The sequence below is a fragment of the Phyllobates terribilis genome, unplaced genomic scaffold (genome assembly GCF_046119375.1).
Source record: "Phyllobates terribilis strain yellow unplaced genomic scaffold, ASM4611937v1 Scaffold_11__3_contigs__length_659146591, whole genome shotgun sequence".
Taxonomy (NCBI): Eukaryota; Metazoa; Chordata; class Amphibia; order Anura; family Dendrobatidae; genus Phyllobates; species Phyllobates terribilis.
The window spans coordinates 230,721,145-230,744,187 of NW_027362771.1; the positions used below are offsets into that span (position 1 = coordinate 230,721,145).

A 23,043-nucleotide genomic window follows, 5' to 3' on the forward strand; every position below is an offset into this window, starting at 1 on the left:
CTAAGTTTTGTGCAGTATTCATGTAATAATGATGGTTTTGGTGATGTATTAACGTACTGATGGTGGTTCTGGTGATGTATTCAATTACGGATTATGGTTCCATGCTGTATTCATGTACTGATGGTGGGTCTTGTGCTGTATTCATGTACTAATCGTTGTTGTGGTGCTGAATTTCTGTACTGATGGTGGTTCTGTATTTTTGTACTGTTATTTGTTCTGATTTTGTATATATGTAGCAATCAGTTTGCCCCATGATATGACAATCTACATGGCTATGTTTATAAAGTAGTGTGTCATCTGATAAGTTAAACATTACTACATCTGTATTTATGTTAGGAGCATTAAACTTTGGATTTGTGGGGAGCAAAAAGATGGAAGTCCTACATTGGTTTGGTGTGTACTAATAATGTAGCCGGTGTTATGCAAGTATTTCAACTTTTGCCTCCGGCAGCAGGAAAGTTAGAATCGGTCCTGCTACCAACTCATCAGAACAACTTATTTTATTGCATTTTTTTCAAAACAACAATAAAACAAGTACACATGTGGTATCGCCACATCTGTAAAAATCTGATCTATCAAAATATAAAATTAATTGGTCCTAGTCGGTACATACTGTAGTGGCAAAAAAATAAAACATGCCAGAATTAGGGTTTTTTTTGCCTCAGGAACACCGCAAAAAAATACAATTAGAGGTGATCGAAACAATGTATTTATGCCAAAATGGTTTCAATAAAAACGACAGCTAAGGGTGTAAAAAACAAGTTCCATTGACTTCTTCCATTTGAAGAAGTTATGGTTCTCGGAAAATGGCAACACAAGAGAAAATTGTATTTATTATTTATTTTTTTTTAAAAAATCAAATTTTTTATCCACCACTTAAGTAAAAAAAATAAACGATGCATGTTTGACATCACCGTAAATCGGACTGACCTGGAGAATCAAACAGGCAGGTAATTTTTACTATATAATGAACACTGTGAACTAAAAAACTCCAAAAACAACTGTGGAATTGTGCTTTTATTGCAATTTTGCCAGGCTTGGAATTTTTTTTGCCAGTTTCCAGTACATCACAGAGTATCACAAATACAATACAAGCCTCAAACGGCCATGTCAACGGGACAATAAGGCTATGTGCACACGATGCGGTTTTAATGCAATTCCACGACAATTTTTCCGCTGCGGAAACGCATTAAAACCGCTTGTAAATAGGTCTGCCATGTATAGCAATGGTAATCCGCATGTGCTGTGCACATGATGCGGAAATTTCCGCTCCGGATTACCATTGCGGCAAAAAAAGCAGCAGGACCATTTCTAGCACGATTCTGCGGCGAATTCGTGCCCATTGTTTTGCATTGAATCACAGCAAACCAGCATATATAATATCTATTCATGCGGATTTTGCTGCTTTTCAATCACAGTCAATAGGCGCAAATCCGCGGCGGAATCGCGCTGCGGGTGGTACCCAGGTCAGGAAAGGAGACTGCTACTCCTCTCATCCGACCACTGCTCTGGCTGATAACAGCATGAATGGGAGGAGCAGCAATCTGCTCTTCCCAGCCCGCGATAGTAAAAATAAGAATAAAAAAATAAAAATAAAAAAATAAACCTTTATACTCACCTGTCTGGCGGCCCCAGGTGTCCTCCTGGTCCCCGGCGGTGATGCGGTCTGTCCGGCTGCCAGCGATACACTACAGGGCACGGGTTCGCGCCCGCAGTGTACTGCCAGGACCTGTGCTGACGTCAGCGATCACCTGATGGTCATGCGACCATCAGCTGATCGGTGACGTCAGTGGTCAGCTGATGATCGCGTGACCATCAGGTGATCAGTGCCGGCAACGATGGTGATTTCTGATGTCACAGCTGTAGAAGGGACCCGGAACGTCGTGGGACACTCGGCAGTGATCGTGGACTGTGGACAAGTGAGGGATACGGTTGTTATTTTACGTTTTTTTCAGGAGATAAAGGGCTTCGCGGAGGCATGTAATTAAAAAAAATTGTAGAACAGTGTGCGTTTTATTTCATTAAAATACTTTATTCTGGCCGTCTTTTTATTTAAAAAGCGCCGAGCACTTTACTACGCGGTTAGTAATGGGGGCGTCTTATAGACGCCCTCCACTACTAACCTGGGCTTCACGTCAGCCGCCAATACAAGGCTGACGTGAACCCAACCCCATTACCCCACTGCCACCGCTACAGGGCAGTGGGAAGAGAGAGGCTAAGCGCCAGATTTGGCGCATCTTATGGATGCACTATTTCTGGGACTGCTGAGGGGTGATATTAATAGCCGTGGAGGGGGCTAATATCCATGGCCCCTTCCATGGCTATTAATATCAGCCGGCAGCTGTCCAGTTTAGCCTTTTGCTGGTTAGATTTTATAGGGCGATTCGCAGCCTCTGATGCACGCATAGTGGACGTGGGATTTCTAGAGATCCCATCCACTATAACGTAACATATGGGCGCTGCGGGTTTGACGCTGTATAAACACACAGCGTCAAACCAGCAGCGGCTCCTGACCGTGGCCACGTACCCGAACTCACCTGCAGCGTATCAATTTCTGTAGCAGACACGCTAGTCTCTGCTGCAGATTTTGAACGACTGAAGTGTAATTATATGCGGTGGATTCACATGTACCGACAACAAAAGTGCGGCATTAGAACACCGTGTTTTGGACGCAACATAAATACATTGTGTCCAAAGCACTGCTGAGGGCTGATCGGGGGGACGTAGTGGCTAACGAACCAGCTGTGAGATGTTATTCAATGGCCAGGGATCGTGTTTGCCTAATGGCACCTTCCCAGGCTAAAATGAACATCTCACAGAGGTCGCATAAATTACAAGAATAGAAATGCTAATAAAGATTGAGTGAATAGGACTAGCTGACACCCAGCTTTTTTGTTTGGCTATGTCAAGGTGTCAATCAGACCTTTTCATAACCAAACTTTAATTAAAGTAAAGAAGCACACAGACACAGTGTGAAACTTTATTTGAATTACAACAGACCAATTCTTTAATCATTTAAATGAACCAATATACTCACCCCAGTTCTTATGGTAATCTAAGGGCTTAAGCAATGTCCCACCAAATAACTTTATTTAGCTCCAAAAAGCATTCACTGATGAACAAAAACGCTTAAAAAAAAAAAAGCATGTAAAAACACATAAAAAATGCATGTAAATCCGCATGCGTTTTTTTCTGTCAGGGAGAGGCAATAACGCTCAGGAAATTTCTGCTTCAAATCCTGAACATGTGAACATACCCTAAAAAAAATTATAGATCCTGAAAAAAAGGGGAAAGTGCAAAAACAGAAATTCGGTCAGGTTAAGAAGTGGTTAAAGCCAGCATGAATAATATATGAATGGTTCAATCTAACAAATAATTGTTTTACCATTTCAGCAAGTGATTGCCAGGGTTTTTAGAGAAGGTAGCAATTGGAAAACAAGCACTCTTAGGAACACTCCCGATTATCAACAAGTATAAATGGGCCTCTAACCTACTATTATCAATTTTTGTATTAATTGTGGATCTCCAAGTGTCACATCTGCTTACCCATTTCCCACTGAAGTCTATCTAAACTTTTTATCTTTCCCTAAATGAAAAATTGTGCAATTTTACTACAACCCCTCCAGTATCATTTATCTGGTATTTCCTTTACTCCTGTAAAGCCATATTCCCAAACACTGGTGCAACTTGAAAAGTTCCACGGTCTTGTATCAAATTTCTAATCTACACTGGGTTGTTTTGTTTTTTTTCATTTTCTTAAACTGTTGCAATTACACGTCTTGTTATGCACATGTTTATTTTCTGTGTGTGTATTGAAACAACAACAAAAAAAAAGAGAAAAAACAAGGCAAATTGGACAGAATTTCACACAAAACCCTTAAAATGGGTTGGACAAAGTTGTTGGCACCTTTCCAAAATTGTGGGTAAACAACTTTATTTCAAGCCTGTGATGCTTGTTCAAACTCACCTGTGGCAAATAACAGATGTGGGTAATATAAAAATCACACCTGAAACCAGATAAAAAGGGGAGAAGTTGACTCAATCTTTGCATTGTCTGTCTGCGTGTACCACACTAAGAATGGAGAACAGAAAGAGAAGAGAACTGCCCTAAAAAAGTGCTGTGGAATATGTTGGCGCTATAAAAATGAAAATTATTATTATTAACTGTCTGAGGACTTGATAACCAAAATTGTTGAAAAATATCAGCAATGTCAAGGTTATAAGTCCATCTCCAAAGATCTTGATGTTCCTTTGTCCACAATGCGCAACATAATCAAGAAGTTTACAACCCATGGCACTGTAGCTTATCTCCCTGGACGTGGACAGCAGAGAAAAATTTATTAAACGTTCAGGGCTGTGGAGTCTGAGTCGTGGAGTCGGAGCCCATTTTGGTGGAGTTGGAGTCGGTATAAAATGGATCGACTCCTAAAATATATAATAAATTGGGTACAGTAATTCAATGCAGTTTGTGGGGAATATTTTTCATAAGAATTTGGGAAAGTTATAAAATGTCCTATAAATGTCTGTCCTATTCCTGATCTAAGGGTCTAGACTTTTAGCTGAGATTAATCTGTGCTACAGTTAATTTATCACTTAAACATGAGCCATGTATGAGGGAGTCGGAGTTATGAAAATTGAGGAGTCGGAGGTTTGGCTTACCAACTCCACAGCCCTGGAAACGTTGCAACTAGTGATGAGCGAGCATGCTTGTTACTCGAGATTCTAGCATGCTCGGGTGTTGTCCGAGTATCTTCGGGGTGCTCGAATGTTATGTTTGAGTCACTCCGTGTGCATGATTTGCGACTGTTGGACAGCTTTAATACATGTGCGGAATGCCTGTTTGTTAGGCATTCCTCACATTTATTAAAGCTGTCAAACAGTCGCAAATCATGTACACAGAGTGACTCAAACATAACACTCGAGCACGCCGCAAATACTCGGCGAGCACCCGAGCATGCTCGCCGAAAGGGTTAACAGAACACGCTCGCTCATCACTAGTTGCAACGAAGGATGGTGGATAAGCAGCCCCATTAAAATTCCAAAGTAATATAAGTCAACCTGCAGACTCAGGATGTATCAGTGTCAGGTTGAATTATCCGTAGCATTTGAAAGAAACCCAACGCTATGGCAGGAGACAAAAGGAGGACCCCACTGCTGACAGAGATATAAAAAAGCTAGACTGCAGTTTGCCAAAATGTACGCGAGTAAGCAAAAATCAGATGAGACCAAGATAGAGCTTTCTGGTAAAGCACATCATTCTACTTACTACCAAAAATGGAATGAGGCCTACAAAAAAAAAGAAAACAGTAGCTACAGTCAAATATCATGGAGGTTCAAAGATGTTTTGGGGTTGTATTTTGGAGCCTCTGGCACTGGGTGCCTTGACTGTGTGCAAGGCATCATGAAATCTGAAGATTATCAAAGGATTTTGAGTCACAATGTACTGCCCAGTGTCAGAAAGCTGGGATTGCATCCTAGGTCATGGGTCTTCCAGCAGGGCAATGACCCCGAACATAATTCAAGAAGCACCCAGAAGTGGATGGAAACAAAGCGCTAGAGAGATTTTAAGTAGACAGCAATGAGTCTGGATCTAACTCGAATTGGACACCTGTGGGGAGATCTTAAAATTGCTTTTGGGAGAATGCACCCTTCAAATATGAGAGACCTTAAGCAGTTTGCAAAAAAAAAAAAAAGTGGTCAAAAATTCCAGTTGAGAGGGGTAAGAAGCTTGTTGGTGGTTATAGGAAGAGATTAACTGCAGTTATTTATTCCAAAAGGTGTGCAACCAAATAGTAAGTTGAAGGTGCTAACAATGTTGCCCAGCCCATTTTTGGGGACTTGTATGAAATTATGCCCAATTTTCCTTTTTTTTGCTTTTTTTTTTGTGTTGTTCTAATACACACAAAGGAAATAAACATGTGTATAACAAAACTTTTAATTGCAATAATTTTCTGGGAGAAATACTTCATTTTCTGGAACAAACAAATTCAATAGTGCCAACACTTTCGGCCATGACTGTATATTTGGTACCTTATCCCTATCATATTCCATATGCTTAACCAAGTGGTTGTTACCCCTCCATTTTACCATTACAACCAACTGTGTTTCCAGAGAATAGTTTAAAAACATTAGGCTGACAAGTTTCTCTCCTTTCTGGGACACTGCTTAATTCAGGCTCTTTTGCAGTTCCACAAAATTTGGTTTAGAATTCTCCCGATTTAACAGTTCTTCAACATACCCATAATGGAGTGTTATTGAGAATGTAAAATAAGTTTACTTGAAATAATCGATCTGCCATTGGAAGGGGATGAGTTTCCTTCAGATCTCCTATTTTTTGCTGGTAGAGAATATCAATGCATATTGAACAACTGATTACACCTTACAGATCTCCATTACGGCATGAAATACAACTGACTTGCTCTTTCTATCTGATGTCATTCTCTTGCAATGAGAGTTTTCACAGTGTACATAAGAGATTGACAATTGGAACCTGATTAAGTATGCACAGTAGTTAAATTCCAGGCTGAGGAGATAACTCCTAAAATCCCAGTCAGCTTTCTCCAGCCCAATATTTTTTATACACCAGTTATCTGCTCACCTCCATACCCTCCCTCTGAGCTCCAGTCAATGGTCCGTCAATAACAACTGCAAAATATTTTCTGAAACTAAAGTACTTCAGGAATAGGATTAAAAATGTTTTTTTTGTTCCTTACATTGAAGGCCCTTTCGTGTCACAACAATGAATGAGTTTAAGAATATTGTAAGCTGTTTGTGCAGTATTTGAAACTTTCTCGAGTGGTTCCAAAAAGAAAAAAAGACTGACGCTGCTCTTATGTTTGGCTCAAAAACTGTCACAGAAACAGCGTGTGTGATTTTAGCAACAGCAACTGTCATTGCATACAGAATTTAGCATGAACTTCCTTCGCTAACATTTTTCTATTGTTTTTACAGAAACAGGCTCACCTTCATCCACATAGAGCTTGGAAACACAGTAAAACTGCTTGTGTGTTATCAGATTTGGCAACCCCCTAAAAAGGCTGCGGCAAGATTTACATTCAAATATAGTGTCTACTTCTCGTAAGAGCATCAGTCTAAGCTGTTTTGTTCCTATAAAAAAAAAAATAAAGTAAATAACCTCTAATTATAGACTGTATATACATATATACAAACTATAGCAAAGGCTCCAGCAACAAAAGTCAATGAAAGGAGGCCTCTGGGGAAAGCCTTATAAAAAATGACCTTTCACCGGGTTAAAAGTGGCCAATTTTTGCTCTTTTTGTATTCCTGCTGCTCTCCTGAGTACCGTATTTTTCGGACAATAGGATGCATCTAGGTTTTATAGGAGGAAAATAGAAAAATAATTGAAGCAAAAAATGTTGTCATGATGCACTGTTATGGGGGGTCAGCTGCTGACACAGTTATAGGGGTAATGTTCCCCAATTTTATACTAATATTCCCCCATCCTGATATATATGCACCCCCCTATCCTGATATACACATGGCCCCTAATCCAGGCATACATGGCCCCCAATTAAGGCATACATGGCACCCCGTTCTAATCCTGGCATGCATGACCCCCGTAACGCTGCACACACAAAAAAAAATAAACAATTCTACTCTCCTTCCTTCCCTCTGCTCCAGAGCTGCGTCTTGTTCTGCTGCTAGCAGCGGATATCAGTAAGTAAGCAGCGCATTACATCATTGCTATGTGCTCCCACACGACGAGATCACCTGCCCTGGATTATTCACTGCTCTCCATGCCGGGACTATGGGAGTGGAGAGCAGTGAATATTCCTTTCCTTTAATAGCGGGCATGGTGTTAGCCGTAGCTGCAGGCTTTATGCAACTGCTGAGCGATCACGTCTGCCTGCTGTTAAAGAAAATTAATATTCACTGCTCTCTACGCCCATGGGAGTGGGTAGCAGTGAATATTTATTCTCTTTAATTTGCGGGCACACATGATCGCCCAGTCGCTGCAGGAAGCCGAAGGCTGCAGCTAACAGTGTGTCTCCTATTAAAGAAAATGAATATTCACTGCTCTCCACTCACATGAGCGTGGAGAGCAGTGAATATTCATTTTCTTTAACAATGGGAACAGTGTTAGCGGCAGCAGCCGGCTCCAGCCTCCTGTGACCTGCTTCTCTGTCACTGCCACTCCTCCGCTGCCCCCCTCCATCCACAGCCACAACTAAAAGGTACATCCGGACTATAAGACACACCACTAACTTTCTACCAAAATTTTGGAGCAAAAAAGTCTCATAGTCCAAAAAATACGGTACTTTGTTTTTTTTTCTTAAAAATTCACTCTAGCATTCCAAGGACGTGTGACCTTTTTATTTAGTTCGAAATTTATAGTCTTTACCAAAGGATGTTGCTCATAGGATAATTAGGTCTGTAGTCTGAAGACATGCCACCTTTTAAAGCCCAAAGAAATTAGTACTAAATAAAAGGGCCCATATCTCTGGTACTATATGATGCAGTAAAACAGCATCCTCAGGGAAGCAGCAGGAATAAATTAAGAGGAGAAACTGGACACTTGACCTGTTGACAGATCCTCTCTAAACCTGTTAATTTTAGAATAAAACAAAAGTATAATTCTTGTTTAACAGTTTTAAACAGACCCTTCTCCAACTATCCAAAATATTTCATATACACACAGTACACACTCTGCATTGTGCCTTGATTTTACTTTTAATGTTTAAGGAAACCTACCAATTGATCCATGCTGCCTGAACCAATGGCATCAGAGATTGACTCCGTTATTGCCGGTCATCCCTAGACTGACATGCCTCTCCCTATGTATGTGTATAGGGAGAGAACTGTCAGTCTAGGGGAGCAGGGCAGGGAAAAGCCACCAGGAATCTGCCTTTTGGACTAAACATCCTAGTTGCATTGTCTCGGTACAGCATTTATACGTAAGTTTTCGCTGAAATGCTGTTTTTCAAAGTGAAACATGCATGGCTGGGTCATTCCATGTCAAGTAATCTAAATCTGAATATTTTTTTTACTTGTCATCAGATTTTTTTTTCTTTGTTTTTTTGTTGAAGTGCTACTTTAGTGCATTTTTTATATTCATTAGTTAATTTTTTATAGATTTCTAAAGTTTTGAAAAATTCTGAACTTTTTTTTTTATCATATCTCGAGTTAGAAATAACATAAAGAGATGGGAGAGGCACCATTTTGTTTAGAACGGTACAGGCTATAATTTGATATGCCACACGATTATGTTTGTTGATATTTTGTTTTGGAGGAGTCAAATTCAAAATTCTGATGCGCTATTTTGAAAAAACAATATATTATAAAATGTTCAAAAAAGGCATATGTGTTACTTGAGTTCTTGGTTACATTTGTACAAGGATTCAAGTTGGGCTCTCCTGGGGATCATATTTTTAAGTGTGATTTTCTAAATACAAATGGTCCCAGAGGAGCATTGCGGCGTTAAAAGTCTCCTCACCTGACGTGCGTAACACGTCACTCTCCGCAAGGAGAAATATTACCCCTAGATACTGTTTCTAAATACAGTCTCATCCTAATAATATGTTTAATACTAAAGTAAAAGAAGAAATATTAAATATTTAAATATACGTGTATCAATTTTTTTTTATTACGACACTAGATATGTCCTTTTTTGTTTTTGAACAGAGCATAGTAGTTAAATCATCAAGCTTTAAAAAACAATATGACCTAGTCCAAACAATTACTATTAAGTCTTTAAACTGAGTTTTTATCATCAATTTGTCGCTTCTACTGGGCGAGATTTAATCTTGCCCACAATCTCTTACACTGACACTGTTCATATAATTTTTTTTTTTTTAAAGTATGATCCCATTGAGAACCAAATTTGAATTTTGGTACGGTACCGATGTGGCTAGGAGCATAAGAGGCACATGTGAATTTTTTGCAAATTTAATATCATATGATTTTTTGGAAATGCGTTTTGAAATTTGTGTTCGATTCCGCATGGGTAAAATTTTAACAAAGATACTCCTGTCATATATCTGTTGAAAGCTTGTACTGTTCTGAGTTAAATGGTGTTTTCCCATTTCTCTATCTTGTTTCTTGCCTGAGTTATGGGGAGAAACGTAAAGTCATGCAACACAGAAATTCGCATTTTTTCACAACTTTGAAAATTTAAAAAAAAAAAAAAAATTTATAGAATTTTAATTTTCTTCACATTTTGCATCCTCTAACACCATATTACCAAAGAATGAATTCTCAAAAGAATTAAAAATATAGTGGCAATATTCATTGGTTCACTTGACACGTAATGACTCGGCTGCAAGAAGGGTGTTGGTCTGTGATTGAGGGAGCATGACAAGATCCCAGTAAGGCTATATTCACACCACTTAGGTGTCTAGTCAGTGTATGAACAGTAATATGCCTCTGGCACACACATTTGGCATTTACAGGCAGGTTTTTTTTCAGATACCTTTCCTTCTACTTCCTGTATAAGAAGAATCTTTACTGTTTATAGTCTATCAATTAGCTGCAGATTACAAAACTAACTAAATACAGCCCAAAAGTGGGCAAATGCCATGAGCAAAATGGAAATATCTTTTGGTGGGTGCCTTAGCATCTTAGTTAAAAGACAAAAAAAAAAGGTTTGGTTTGGTAACGTGGTAGCCAGTTGAAAAAAGATTGGTCTCAGTGGGAAAAAACAAGATAATATTGTAGTTCTACCTTTTAATGCCTAACAAAAATAAAATAAAAGATGTTACAAAGCAAGCTTTCGAGACTTCTTAGGCCTCTTCCTCAGGCATGGTATAACAAAGTTTCTGAAGAAACGCAAATATATGCACAAAAAAAGGCAGAGGCCTGGCATAATAATTGGACATTTAAATAAACAAACAAGCTGAGTTTAGGGAGTGAGTCCTTAATTGGATTAGATTAGTGGTTTCAAAGTATTATGGACCCAATATCCGTGTAAGATCAGACACCTGGTGCCCTCACTGTCTCTGGAGAAAATTCCTCCGATTTTGTAGTGAGTCATAAATCCTATGTGGAGGGTATCAAAGACTCTAATAAGTTTGTATTTCTGAACCCTCCAATGTTCTTGTGATTTGACGTTGCCTTTTAATATGACAACTTTCAAATTGTTGAGGTTGTGTCCTGGACCACAGAAATGTTTGGCCTCCGGCAATTGAGTTTATCATCTGTAATTGTGTGGTGATGAGACCTCATCCTTGCTCTCAGTTTCTGTCCTGTTTCTCCCACATAGAGACCCCAATAGGACATGTAGTGAACAGAATTAAATACACCACATTGGAAGAGGAACATGTGAAAGTCCCAGGAATATTATAGTCCTGGTTTGTGTTGGGAATCTGCATAATGTCTTTGGTCTCTACATGAGTGCAGGTTTTGCAGCTCTTCACATTGCAAGGAAAAGTTCTTTGTGTATCTGAGGGCATTGAACTTCGGATCATGAAATTTCTTAAATTTGGAAGTTGCCTGTAGCACAGCAAGGGAGGGTCTTTGAATAATGTTTTCAGCCGGCCATCCTTGTGTAGGATGGGGTGAAGTTTTTAGCAGTTTTTCCTCAGTACGTCAAGCTGTGGGTTGTAGGTCACCACCAGAGGTACACAATTATTTTTCTCCGTATTGAAGTCATTGACTTCTAGAGATCCTTGTGGCTATATAATGATCTCATAATCCATGGAGGTGAGGTGGTAGTCTTGGTTTAAAAATGTCTTTTTACAAGATTTTTTAAATAGATCACTACAGCTGGAGAAGTTACAAATGGCAGTAGCCTCTATGGCTAATAGCAAATCGCCAGGACTAGACAGCCTCCCACAGAAATATACAGTGACTTGTGAAAGTATTTGGCCCCCTTGAACTTTTCTACCTTTTGCCACATTTTTGGCTTCAAACAAAGATATAAAATTCTATTTTTTGGGGAAGAATCAACAAGTGGGACACAATTGTGAAGTGGAACAAAATGTATTGGATATTTTAAACTTTATAAAAAAAAAATAAAAAATTGAAAAGTGGGGTCCCTTTACTTTCAGTGCAGCAAACTCACTCCAGAAGTTCAGTGAGGATCTCTGAATGATCCAATGTTGTCCTAAATGACTGGTAATAATAAATGATAAATAGAATCCACCTGTGTGTAATCAAGTCTCAGTATAAATGCACCTGCTCTGTGATAGTCTCAGGGTTCTGTTTCAAGTGCAGAGAGCATCATGAAGACCAAGGAACACACCAGGCAGGTCCGAGATACTGTTGTGGCGAAGTTTAAAGCTGGATTTGGATACAAAAATATTTCCCAAGTTTTAAACATCTCAAGGAGCACTGTGCAAGCGATCATATTGAAATGGAAGGAGTATCAGACCACTGCACATCTACCAAGACCCGGCCGTCCCTCTAAACTTTCATCTAGAACAAGGAGAAGACTGATCAGAGATGCATCCAAAAAGGCCCATGATCACTCTGCATGAACTGCAGAGATCTACAGCTGAAGTGGGAGAGTCTGTCCATAGGACAACAATCAGTCGTACACTGCGCAAGTCTAGCCTTTATGGAAGAGTGGCAAGAAGAAAGCCATTTCTCAAAGATATCCATAAAAAGTCTTGTTTGAAGTTTGCCACAAGCCACCTGGGAGACAAACCAAACATGTGGAATAAGGTGCTCTGGTCAGATGAAACCAAAATCGAACATTCTGGCCACAATGCAAAACGATATGTTTCGCGTAAAAGCAACACAGCTCATCACCCTCAAAACACCATCCCCACTGTCAAACATGGTGGTAGCAGCATCATGGTTTGTGCCTGCTTTTCTTCAGCAGGGACAGGGAAGATGGTCGGAGCCAAATACAGGACCATTCTGGAAGAAAACCTGTTGGGAGTCTGCAAAAGATCTGAGAGACTGGGACAGAGATTTATCTTCCAACAAGACAATGATCCCAAACATAAAGCAAAATCTACAATGGAATGGTTCAAAAATAAATGTATCCAGGTGTTAGAATGGCCAAGTCAAAGTCCAGACCTGAATCCAATCGAGAATCTGTGGAAAGAGCTGAAAACTGCTGTTCACAAACGCCCTCCATCCAACCTCAATGAGCTCCAGCTGTTTTGCAAGGAAGAATGGGCAAGAATTTCAGCCTCTCGGTGTGCAAAACGGATAGAGACATACCCCAAGAGACTTGCAGCTGTAATCGCAGCAAAAGGTGGCGCTACAAAGTGTTAACTCAAGGGGCCGAATAATATTGCACGCCCCACTTTTCAGTTTTTAATTTGTTAAAAAAGTTTAAAATATCCAATAAATTTCATTCCACTTCACGATTGTGTCCCTCTTATTGTTAATTCTTCCCCCAAAAAATTTAATTTTATATCTTTATGTTTGAAGCCAGAAATGTGGCAAAAGGTAGAAAAGTTCAAGGGGGCCAAATATTTTCACAATGCACTGTATAAGAAATTTGGAACTATTCAACTTAAGCACTTACTGGCTACCTTCGAGGAGGATGTGAGGATCCACAGCTGTTAATATCAGTAGATTGCTTCTTAATCTTCAATTGCCGATGGATGGTGATGGGGATAGAGCTGTATGTTCTCTGGACACCACTAAGGCGTTCGATTCTGTTGAGTGGGAATATTTATGGGCGGTGTTGGAAAAGTTTGGTATAGGACCTAGTTTTATTTCATGGGTTAAATTGCTGTATGGTAGGCCGATGGCTAGAATACAGGTAAATGGACACCTCTACCAGGCTTTTGGAATGAGTAGAGGTACAAGGCAGGGGTGCCCGTTGTCTCCTCTGCTTTTTGCACTGGCAATTGAATCCATGGCATTGGTTATCAGGGAGCATCCAGGAATAGTTGGGTTTCGTAGAGGGAATAGTGAAGAGAAGGTCGCATTATACGCTGATGACACTATTATTTCTGGCTAAAACTTCTGAGTCCCTTCCTATAGCAATGGAAAAGATAGAAACATTTGGAAAATACTCTGGTCTGAAGATAAATTGGAGCAAATCAGTTATACTTCCATTGGATAATACAGATGACAATGCTTCCCAATACATTAACTCGGGTTTACAAGTGGTATCGGAGTTTAAATATTTAGGCATCAATATATAGGCAAAAATAAATGATTATGAGAAGTTTAATCTTGATTGAGTCTTAATTAAATTTAGAGGTAAATTAGGCGCCTGTTCTAAGTTACCGATGTCTGTTGTGGGCCGTGCTAACCTGGTCAAAATGATCTGGATGCCACAATTGCTGTATGTTCTACAAAACTCCCCAACAAAGATAAATCAGAGGGTTTTTTTTAAAGTCAGGCAGGAGTTTAGAAAATTAATATGGGGCAAACAGACTCAGAGAATAAAACTGGAAACATTGCAAAGAAACAAAACAATGGAAGGGCTTGCTGTTCCTAAGCCATGGGTATATTATGTGGCATCTCAGCTTCAACATATCCGGGGATGGGACGGTCATGGGGGAGGGGGAGCTCAGCGTATGTTGCTACAGCATTATTTCCAATCAGATAAACTCTATGAGGTATTGGAGGCAAAATACCGACTATGCGGTTTTGTCACAAACTTTGGGGGACGGTGAAAAAATTACAAGGAATAGCAGGTGTTTCTCAATTTACTTCATTATGGAACACTCCATGGCTTCCAAATCTATACCAACTGGTGGGATTTGGCTCCTGGAGAGCCAAGGGTTTAAACAGACTTAATCGTGTGCTGATAGGTGATGCGATTATGGAATTCTCACAGCTGCAAAACGAATATGGGCTACCTCACTCTGAATTCTATATATACTTACAATTTAGGCACGCATATCGGGCGGAAGGCATTGTTTTGGAAGGAGGGGTACCCCGAAACTTAATAATACAGAGAATATCTAATCTACACAGTTCTCGTGGACGGATCTCATAACTTTATAATATTCTTTTAGACATTATATTGACAAACCAGACAATGCGATCAAAAGAGAAATGGGAGTGTGTAATGCGACCCATACAGGAAAATCACTGGTCAGATATACTGGAAAGAGTTCCACAGCTGTCTAAGTGAATCCCATAGACTGTCCCATATATATGTGATACACCAGGTATACAGGACACCTCAATTCTTATCTAACATAGGATTTCGTTCAAGTCCCCACTGTCCTAGATGCAAAACTAACATAACAGATATGCTTCATTTGATGTGGAACTGTCCTAACTTTGTGTCCTTTTGAAAGAGTGTTGTAACAATGATTAACAGGGTTTATTCAATTGACGTAGAGCTTTCACCATTAGTGTGCATATTGGGATATGTTGAAGATCTGACTATTGAGGAGTACAGCAAAACTGTGGTGGCACGTATGTTATATATGGCAAGAAAATTGATAACCCAAAAATGGATAGCAGATCAGGAGCCTATGATATCAGAATTCATTGATAAAGTTAACTGGCTAGTAAATTTGGAAAAAGGCATATACCTAAACAGAGATGCTATCTCTAAATTTGACAAAATATGGGGTCTATGGATTGATGGCTTTGGTTTGACATCTAGGGAACTGAGGAGATTTCGCCTCAGCTTGCTTTTAGTTACGTTTATATGATGACTCAAATTACACTTAGTTGAAAATTAATTAAAATGTTTAGTACTTTCACAAGTTATGCGTAATTGGATTGACTATTGTTACTATGTTCAAATTTTTGTTCATCTAATTATGCTGGTTTTGAAGAGCCAAGATGTATAAATAACTCATATTTAATGCTTCTTAAGGTTGGGGGGTGTAGAACTGTGTTTCTACAATGTTTGTCTGGTTGTTTTTTCCTTTTTTTTTAATTTTTTTCCTTTGTGTAAATCTTAATAAAAATCAAAAAACATTTTATTTAAAAAAAAAATGTCTTTTTAAAATGGTTAAGTGTTAATCCCTATTCGTTGGGCTGGAACAGATACGATTATATCTAAGGGCCTGGCTGTAGACGATGGACTTTTTAACCCCTTTGCGACCTTGGGATTTTCTGTTTTTGCATTTTCGTATTTTGCTTCCATTGTTCCCAGAGCCATAGCGTTTTTATTTTTTTGGCAATATGGCCATGTGAGGGCTTATTTTTTGCGGGACGAGTTGTATTCGCCATTACTAGTTTTACCATATCGTGTACTGGAAAACGGGAAAAAAATTCCAAATGCGGTGACATTGCAAAAAAAAAAATGCAATTCCACAGTTTTTTTTTTTCTTTCCAAGTTCACTGAAAGCTAAAACTGACCTGCCATTCTTATTCTCCAGGTCATTACGAGATCGTAGATACCAAACATGTATAGGTTCTTTTTTATTTAAGTGGTGAAAAAAAAATCCAAAGTTTGCTTTAAAAAAAAAAAAAAAAAATGGTGCCATTTTCCGAGACCCGTAGCGTCTCCATTTTTCGGGATCGGGGCCGGGTGACGGCTTATTTTTGCGCGCCGGGCTAACGTTTTTATTGATACCATTTTGGGGTAGATACAATGTTTTGATCGCCCGTTATTGCAATGTTGCGGCGACCAAAAAAAACGTAATTCTGGCGTTTGGATTTTTTTTCTCGTTACGCAGTTAACCGATCGGATTAATTATTTTTTTATATTGATACATCGGGCGATTCTGAACGCGGCGATACCAAATATGTGTATGTGGGGTTTATTTTTTATTTTAAATGGGGCAAAACGGGGGCGATTTAAACTTTTATATATTTTTTTTTAAACTTTTTGCTTGCTTCTATAGTCTCCATAGACGACTAGAAGCAGCAACTGTCCGATCGCCTCTGCTACATAGAGGTGATGAGCAGATCACCTCTATGTAGCAGAAATGCTCCTGTGCTATGAGCGCCAACCACTAGGTGGCGCTCATAGCAACCTTTACATGACAACCACTGGAGTCTGCTGCAGACCCAGGGTTGTCATGCCCACCCATCGGTGACCCGCGATCACGTGACAGGTCACCGATGGGCTGGGCTAACGCCGTGCTTCCTGCACAGCGATGTTAAATGCTGCTGTCAGAGATTGACAGCGGCATTTAACATGTTAACAGCTGCGGGTGGATCGCGATTCCACCCGTGGCTGTTGCGGGCACATGGCAGCTGTAAGAATCAGCTAACATGTGCCCGGTTCAGTGCGGGATCAGCGCCGGAGCCCTCACGGAACCGGGGGTGATGGCCTGGGGCATACTAATACGCCCCAGGCCAGTAAGGGGTAATGTGTTTTCGATGGAAGCTGTCCCATCTGAGGTACGTGGGATGGTCAATTGGCTTTCAATACATCAATGTCAGGATTAAACCATTTTGAATTTATTTTTATGGTGCTATCCAGAAAGTTGATTTTCGATTTTGAGTGGTCCAATGTTAAGTTTATGTTGGGATGAAATGTATTGAATCTGTCATGGAATTTTAGAAGTTCTTGTACAGACTCAGTCTAGATTATTAAGATGTTGTCAATGTAATGGAAATAGGGCAAGGTTTTGATGGAGCCGGATGCTAAAATGTCATGGATGAGGTCTCATCGCCACACAATTACAGATAAAAAAATTAAAAAAAACTGGGGGCAAACATTTCTGTGGTCCAGGACACAACATCAACAATTTGAAAGTAGTCATATTAAAAGGCAACTTCAAATCACAAAAACATCAAAGGGTTTGGAAATACAAACTTTTTAGAGTTTTTGATACCCTTCACACAGGACTAAATCTGTCAGGAGGATTTGTGACTCACTACAAAATCTGAGGAATCTTCTCCAGAGACAGTGAGGGCACCAGGTCTCTGATCTTACATGGATAATGGGATCATAAAACTTTCACACCACTTATCTAATCCAGTTAAGGACTCTCTAAGCTCAATTTGTTTATTAAATTGTCCATTTATTATGCCATGCATCTGCCTTTTTTTGTGCATATATTTGTGTTTCTTCAGAAAATTACAGTATTTTTTCGGACTATAAGACGCACTGGACCATAAGACACACCTAGGTTTTAGAGGAGGAAAATAGAAAAAAAATGTAAGCAAAAAATGTGGTCATGATGCCCTGTTAAGGGGGAGGGAGTCTGCTGCTGACACTGTTATAGGGGTAATGTCCCCCAATTCTGTTAATATCCCCCATCATGGTATATATGGCCCCCTCCTTCCTGTTATATGTGGCCCTCATCCCCATCCTGTTATGCATGGCACCCTAATCCACCACCCTGGTATGCATGGCCCCCCTCACACCCATCCTGGTATGTATGGCACCTTCATCCCTATTTCTGGTATGTATGGTACCTTCAATCCTCTTCCTGGTATGTATGGCACTCTTTATCCCTGTATGTATGGCGCTCCCCCTCATCCTGGTATGTATGGCCCCCCCCCTCATCCCGGTATGTATGGCCCCCCTCATCCCGGTATGTATGGCCCCCCCTCATCCCGGTATGTATGCCCCCCCCCTCATCCCGGTATGTATGGCCCCCCCCCTCATCCCGGTATGTATGGCCCCCCCCTCATCCCTGCATGTATGCCCACCCTCATGCCTCATCCCTGTATGTATGGCCCCCCTCATCCTGGTATGCTTGGTGCCCCCTGATCCCAGTCACGCTGCACAGAAAAAAAATAAACAATCATACTCACCTCCTCTCTCCTCCATCGATGTGTCCCGCTCTGTACCGGAATAGTCAATGCTCCCCACCCCTGGACTGCGTGCGTGCGTGTGGAGCAGTGACCATTCACTCTCCCTAATAGCGCGCACGAGAGCTGTGCTGCAGCTACAGCGTGCGTGCTATTAGGGAGAATGAATGGTCACTGCTCCTCACGCACACAGTCCAGGCGTGGGGAGCAGTGACTATTCCGATACAGAGCGGAACACAGCGCTGCAGGAGAAAGGAGGGGAGTTTTAAAGTTTATCTTTTTTCTGTTCAGCGTGACGGGGATCAGGGGGTGCCAAGCATACCTGAATGAGGGGGGGGCATACATACAGGAATGGAAGGGGGCCATACATACCAGGATGAGGGGGGCCATATATACAGGGATGAAGGGTGCCATACATCCCAGAAGTCGCGCTGCAGGCACAGTGTGTCAGTTATTAAGGAAAATTAATATTCTCTGCAAAATTTGGGAGGAAAAAAAGTGGGTCTTATAGTCCGAAAAGTACGGTAGTTATACCGTGCCTGAGGAAGAGGCCTAAGACGTCTCGAAAGCTTGCTTTATAACATCATTCATATTATTTTTGTTAGCCATTAAAAGGTACCATAACTAACTAGAAGATTATCTTTTGTTCGCCACTCAGAGCAATCTCTTAGTATCTTTGAGGATACAGGTCTGTTTCACACTTAACGGAAGTGTTTGTTTAAACAATTAACTGTTGCAAAAAAATATATATACAGTACAGACCAAAAGTTTGGACACACCTTCTCATTTAAAGATTTTTCTGTAATTTCATGACTATGAAAATTGTACATTCACACTGAAGGCATCAAAACTATGAATTAACACATGTGGAATTATATACTTAACAAAAAAGTGTGAAACAACTGAAAATATGTCTTATATTCTAGGTTGATGACTGCTTTGCACACTCTTGGCATTCTCTTGATGAGCTTCAAGAGGTAGTCACCGGAAATGGTCTTCCAACAATCTTGAAGGAGTTCCCAGAGATGCTTAGCACTTGTTAGCCCTTTTGCCTTCACTCTGCGGTCCAGCTCACCCCAAACCATCTCAATTGGGATCAGGTCTGGTGACTGTGGAGGCCAGGTCATCTGGCGTAGCACCCCATCACTCTCCTTCTTGGTCAAATAGCCCTTACACAGCCTGGAGGTGTGTTTGGGGTCATTGTCCTGTTGAAAAATAAAAGATGGTCCAACTAAATGCAAACCGGATGGAATAGCATGCCGCTGCAAGATGCTGTGGTAGCCATGCTGGTTCAGTATGCCTTTAATTTTGAATAAATCCCCAACAGTGTCACCAGCAAAGCACCCCCACACCATCACACCTCCTCCTCCATGCTTCATGGTGGGAACCAGGCATGTAGAGTCCATCCGTTCACCTTTTCTGCGTCGCACAAAGACACGGTGGTTGGAACCAAAGATCTCAAATTTGGACTCATCAGACCAAAGCAGAGATTTCCACTGGTCTAATGTCCATTTCTTGTGTTCTTTAGCCCAAACAAGTCTCTTCTGCTTGTTGCCTGTCCTTAGCAGTGGATTCCTAGCAGCTATTTTACCATGAAGGCCAGCTGCACAAAGTCTCCTCTTTAACAGCTGTTGTAGAGATGTGTCTGCTGCTAGAACTCTGTGTGGCATTGACCTGGTCTCTAATCTGACCTGCTGTTAACCTGCGATTTCTGAGGCTGGTGACTCGGATAAACTTATCCTCAGAAGCAGAGGTGACTCTTGGTCTTCCTTTCCTGGGGCGGTCCTCATGTGAGCCAGTTTCTTTGTAGCGCTTGATGGTTTTTGCAACTGCACTTGGGGACACTTTCAAAGTTTGCCCAATTTTTCGGACTGACTGACCTTCATTTCTTAAAGTAATGATGGCCACTAGTTTTTCTTTACTTAGAATTTGTATTATGGCAAGAAAAAAGCAGCTAACAGTCTATTCAGTAGGACTATCAGCTGTGTATCCACCTAACTTCTGCACAACACAACTGATGGTCCCAACCCCATTTATAAGGCAAGAAATCCCACTTATTAAACCTGACAGGGCACACCTGTGAAGTGAAAACCTTTTCCGGTGACTACCTCTTGAAGCTCATCAAGAGAATGCCAAGAGTGTGCAAAGCAGTCATCAAAGCAAAAGGTGGCTACTTTAAAGAACCTAGAATATAAGACATATTTTCAGTTGTTTCACACTTTTTTGTTAAGTATATAATTCCACACGTGTTAATTCATAGTTTTGATGCCTTCAGTGTGAATGTACAATTTTCATAGTCATGAAAATGCAGAAAAATCTTTAAATGAGGTGTGTCCAAACTTTTGGTCTATACTGTATATTATATATATATATATTATATATATATATATATGCACACACACAAATATATATATATATGTTATTAATAATATTCTCATACTACTTTACTGCTATATAATAAAAACTATCATATTGTTTTACTGATAATAAAACACTGTAGCTACATAATAAAAGAATTAGGTAAAATTGAAAAGATACCTGATCTGAAACATTCAATAATTTGTAAAATGCCAGATTTTGAAGTCGGAACAGGCTGTTGTAATAAAGGTGGGTCTCCAGGCTCGACAACTTTTTCTGTAATACAGAAATGATCCAGAAAACAGTCAGTGAAATACATTCTTTAATTCTTGATTTTCAGATATTTGCGATGACTTTTATATCATTTTTAGCAAAAGAAAATATTTTTAGACACCACATGATTGCTTATTAGGAGATAGCTTATTATACGGACAGGTCTTCTGCACAAAAGAAATCAAAATATTGTGCGGTTTAACAGCTGCTAACAATATATGAAGAAGACTGAGTCGTCTATATCAGAGGTCCCCAACCGCCGGTCCGCGGACCAGGACCGGGCCGTTGGGGTTTTTCAGCCGGTCCACGGGGAGAGGGGGCCCCTCCAGCCTCCAGCAGGGCCGCCATCAGGGCATGACTGCCCTGACTCCAGTATGGGGCCCGGCCGGTAGGAGCCCCCCTCTTGTGCGTCTCTCTCCTCATGGGGCCCCCGGCCGCATGCTAAGCGCCGGGTCCGGGACATCTTAGCGCTGCGCTGCTGCGGCAGCACCTTCATGATTCCCCTGACTTCCGGTCATGTGACGGCGCCGTCACATGGCCGGAAGTCAGGAGAACCTGGTGTCAGCGATTTGGACGAGCGCCAGGATTCTGCAGGGATCGCATGGGGGTAAGTATAACAAGTTTTATTTTTTTTAAATACAATTAACTAGGAGTGGGGGGAATGGGAGATGCACATGGGGGGAGGGGAGAGATGAGAGATGCACATGGGGGAGGGGAGAGATGAGAGATCCACATGGGGGGAGGGGAGAGATGAGAGATGCACATGGGGGAGGGGAGAGATGAGAGATCCACATGGGGGGGAGGGGAGAGATGAGAGATGCACATGGGGGGAGGGGAGAGATGAGAGATCCACATGGGGGGAGGGGAGAGATGAGAGATGCACATGGGGGGAGGGGAGAGATGAGAGATGCACATGGGAGGGAGGGGAGAGATGAGAGATGCACGGGGGGGTGAGAGATGCACGGGGGGGATGAGAGATGCACGGGGGGTGGATGAGAGATGCACGGAGGGGGATGAGAGATGCACGGAGGGGGATGAGAGATGCACGGAGGGGGATGAGAGATGCACGGGGGTGAGCTGCACATGGGGGGGTGAGAGATGCATATGGGGGGGTTATGTTTACATAACTTTGTTGCCTTATGAAGGGCGGGGGGGGCCCCCAAAAATTTCTTGCACAGGGGCCCACTACAGTCTGTGTCCGCCCCTGGGATGAAGTAAATGCAGCTGAACAGCAGCTGTCAGGACAGCTGCCCTGTCCTGCTGCAGGGCGTGATGGGGCCTCAGTGATGCGGCTCCTGGCACAGCACATTATGTGGGGCTCCTGGCATAGCTCCTGGCGGGGACCTGGTCTACACTATATGATAAGTATGCACTAAACTCCAAATCCCTCCATTACCCCGCCCCCATATGACCAAAGCCCCGCCCACCCCACCCCCTCCTTGCTGGGCCATGGAAAAATGATCTTGCTTCAAGCCGGTCCCTGGTGCAAAAAAGGTTGGGGACCACTGGTCTATATGGACGACTATGCTATGGTGAACGTTGACAAAGTGCCAAAGAAAACTGGTGAGGATCTGATTGATACGTTCCACTTGACCATTGGACTGAGGATGATAGGTCGAAGAAAAATCCAGAGACATCCAGCAGCTTACACGTGGCTCTCCAAAAGCGAGAAGTGAACTGAACTCCTCGGTCCAAGACAATGTGGAGGGGTAAGCCGTGGAGACGGAAGATGTGACGGCTGAAGTCCTTAGCCAGCACAGGTGCAGACGGAAGACCAGGCAGAGGGATGAAGTGAGCCATCTTGGAGAAGAGGTCAGCGACCACCCAAATGACAGTACAATAGGAAGATTGTACAGGAAGATCCGT

General features: G+C 41.4%; 1 protein-coding gene across 3 annotated transcripts in view; it reads right to left on the reverse strand.

The window, feature by feature from the left end:
- ZNF800 (zinc finger protein 800) overlaps window positions 1–23,043 on the reverse strand; it is a 59,611-nt gene that overhangs the window by 12,189 nt on the left and 24,379 nt on the right. For 2 of the 3 annotated variants that reach the window (XM_073652087.1, XM_073652086.1), the window contains 2 exons: window positions 21,085–21,180; window positions 6,964–7,107 (listed from right to left, as the gene is read on the reverse strand). In XM_073652087.1, coding sequence (XP_073508188.1) covers window positions 6,964–7,107; window positions 21,085–21,180 — 240 coding nt within the window. The remainder of the gene's footprint in view (window positions 1–6,963; window positions 7,108–21,084; window positions 21,181–23,043) is intronic. The other variant, XM_073652088.1, reaches the window with a different exon arrangement.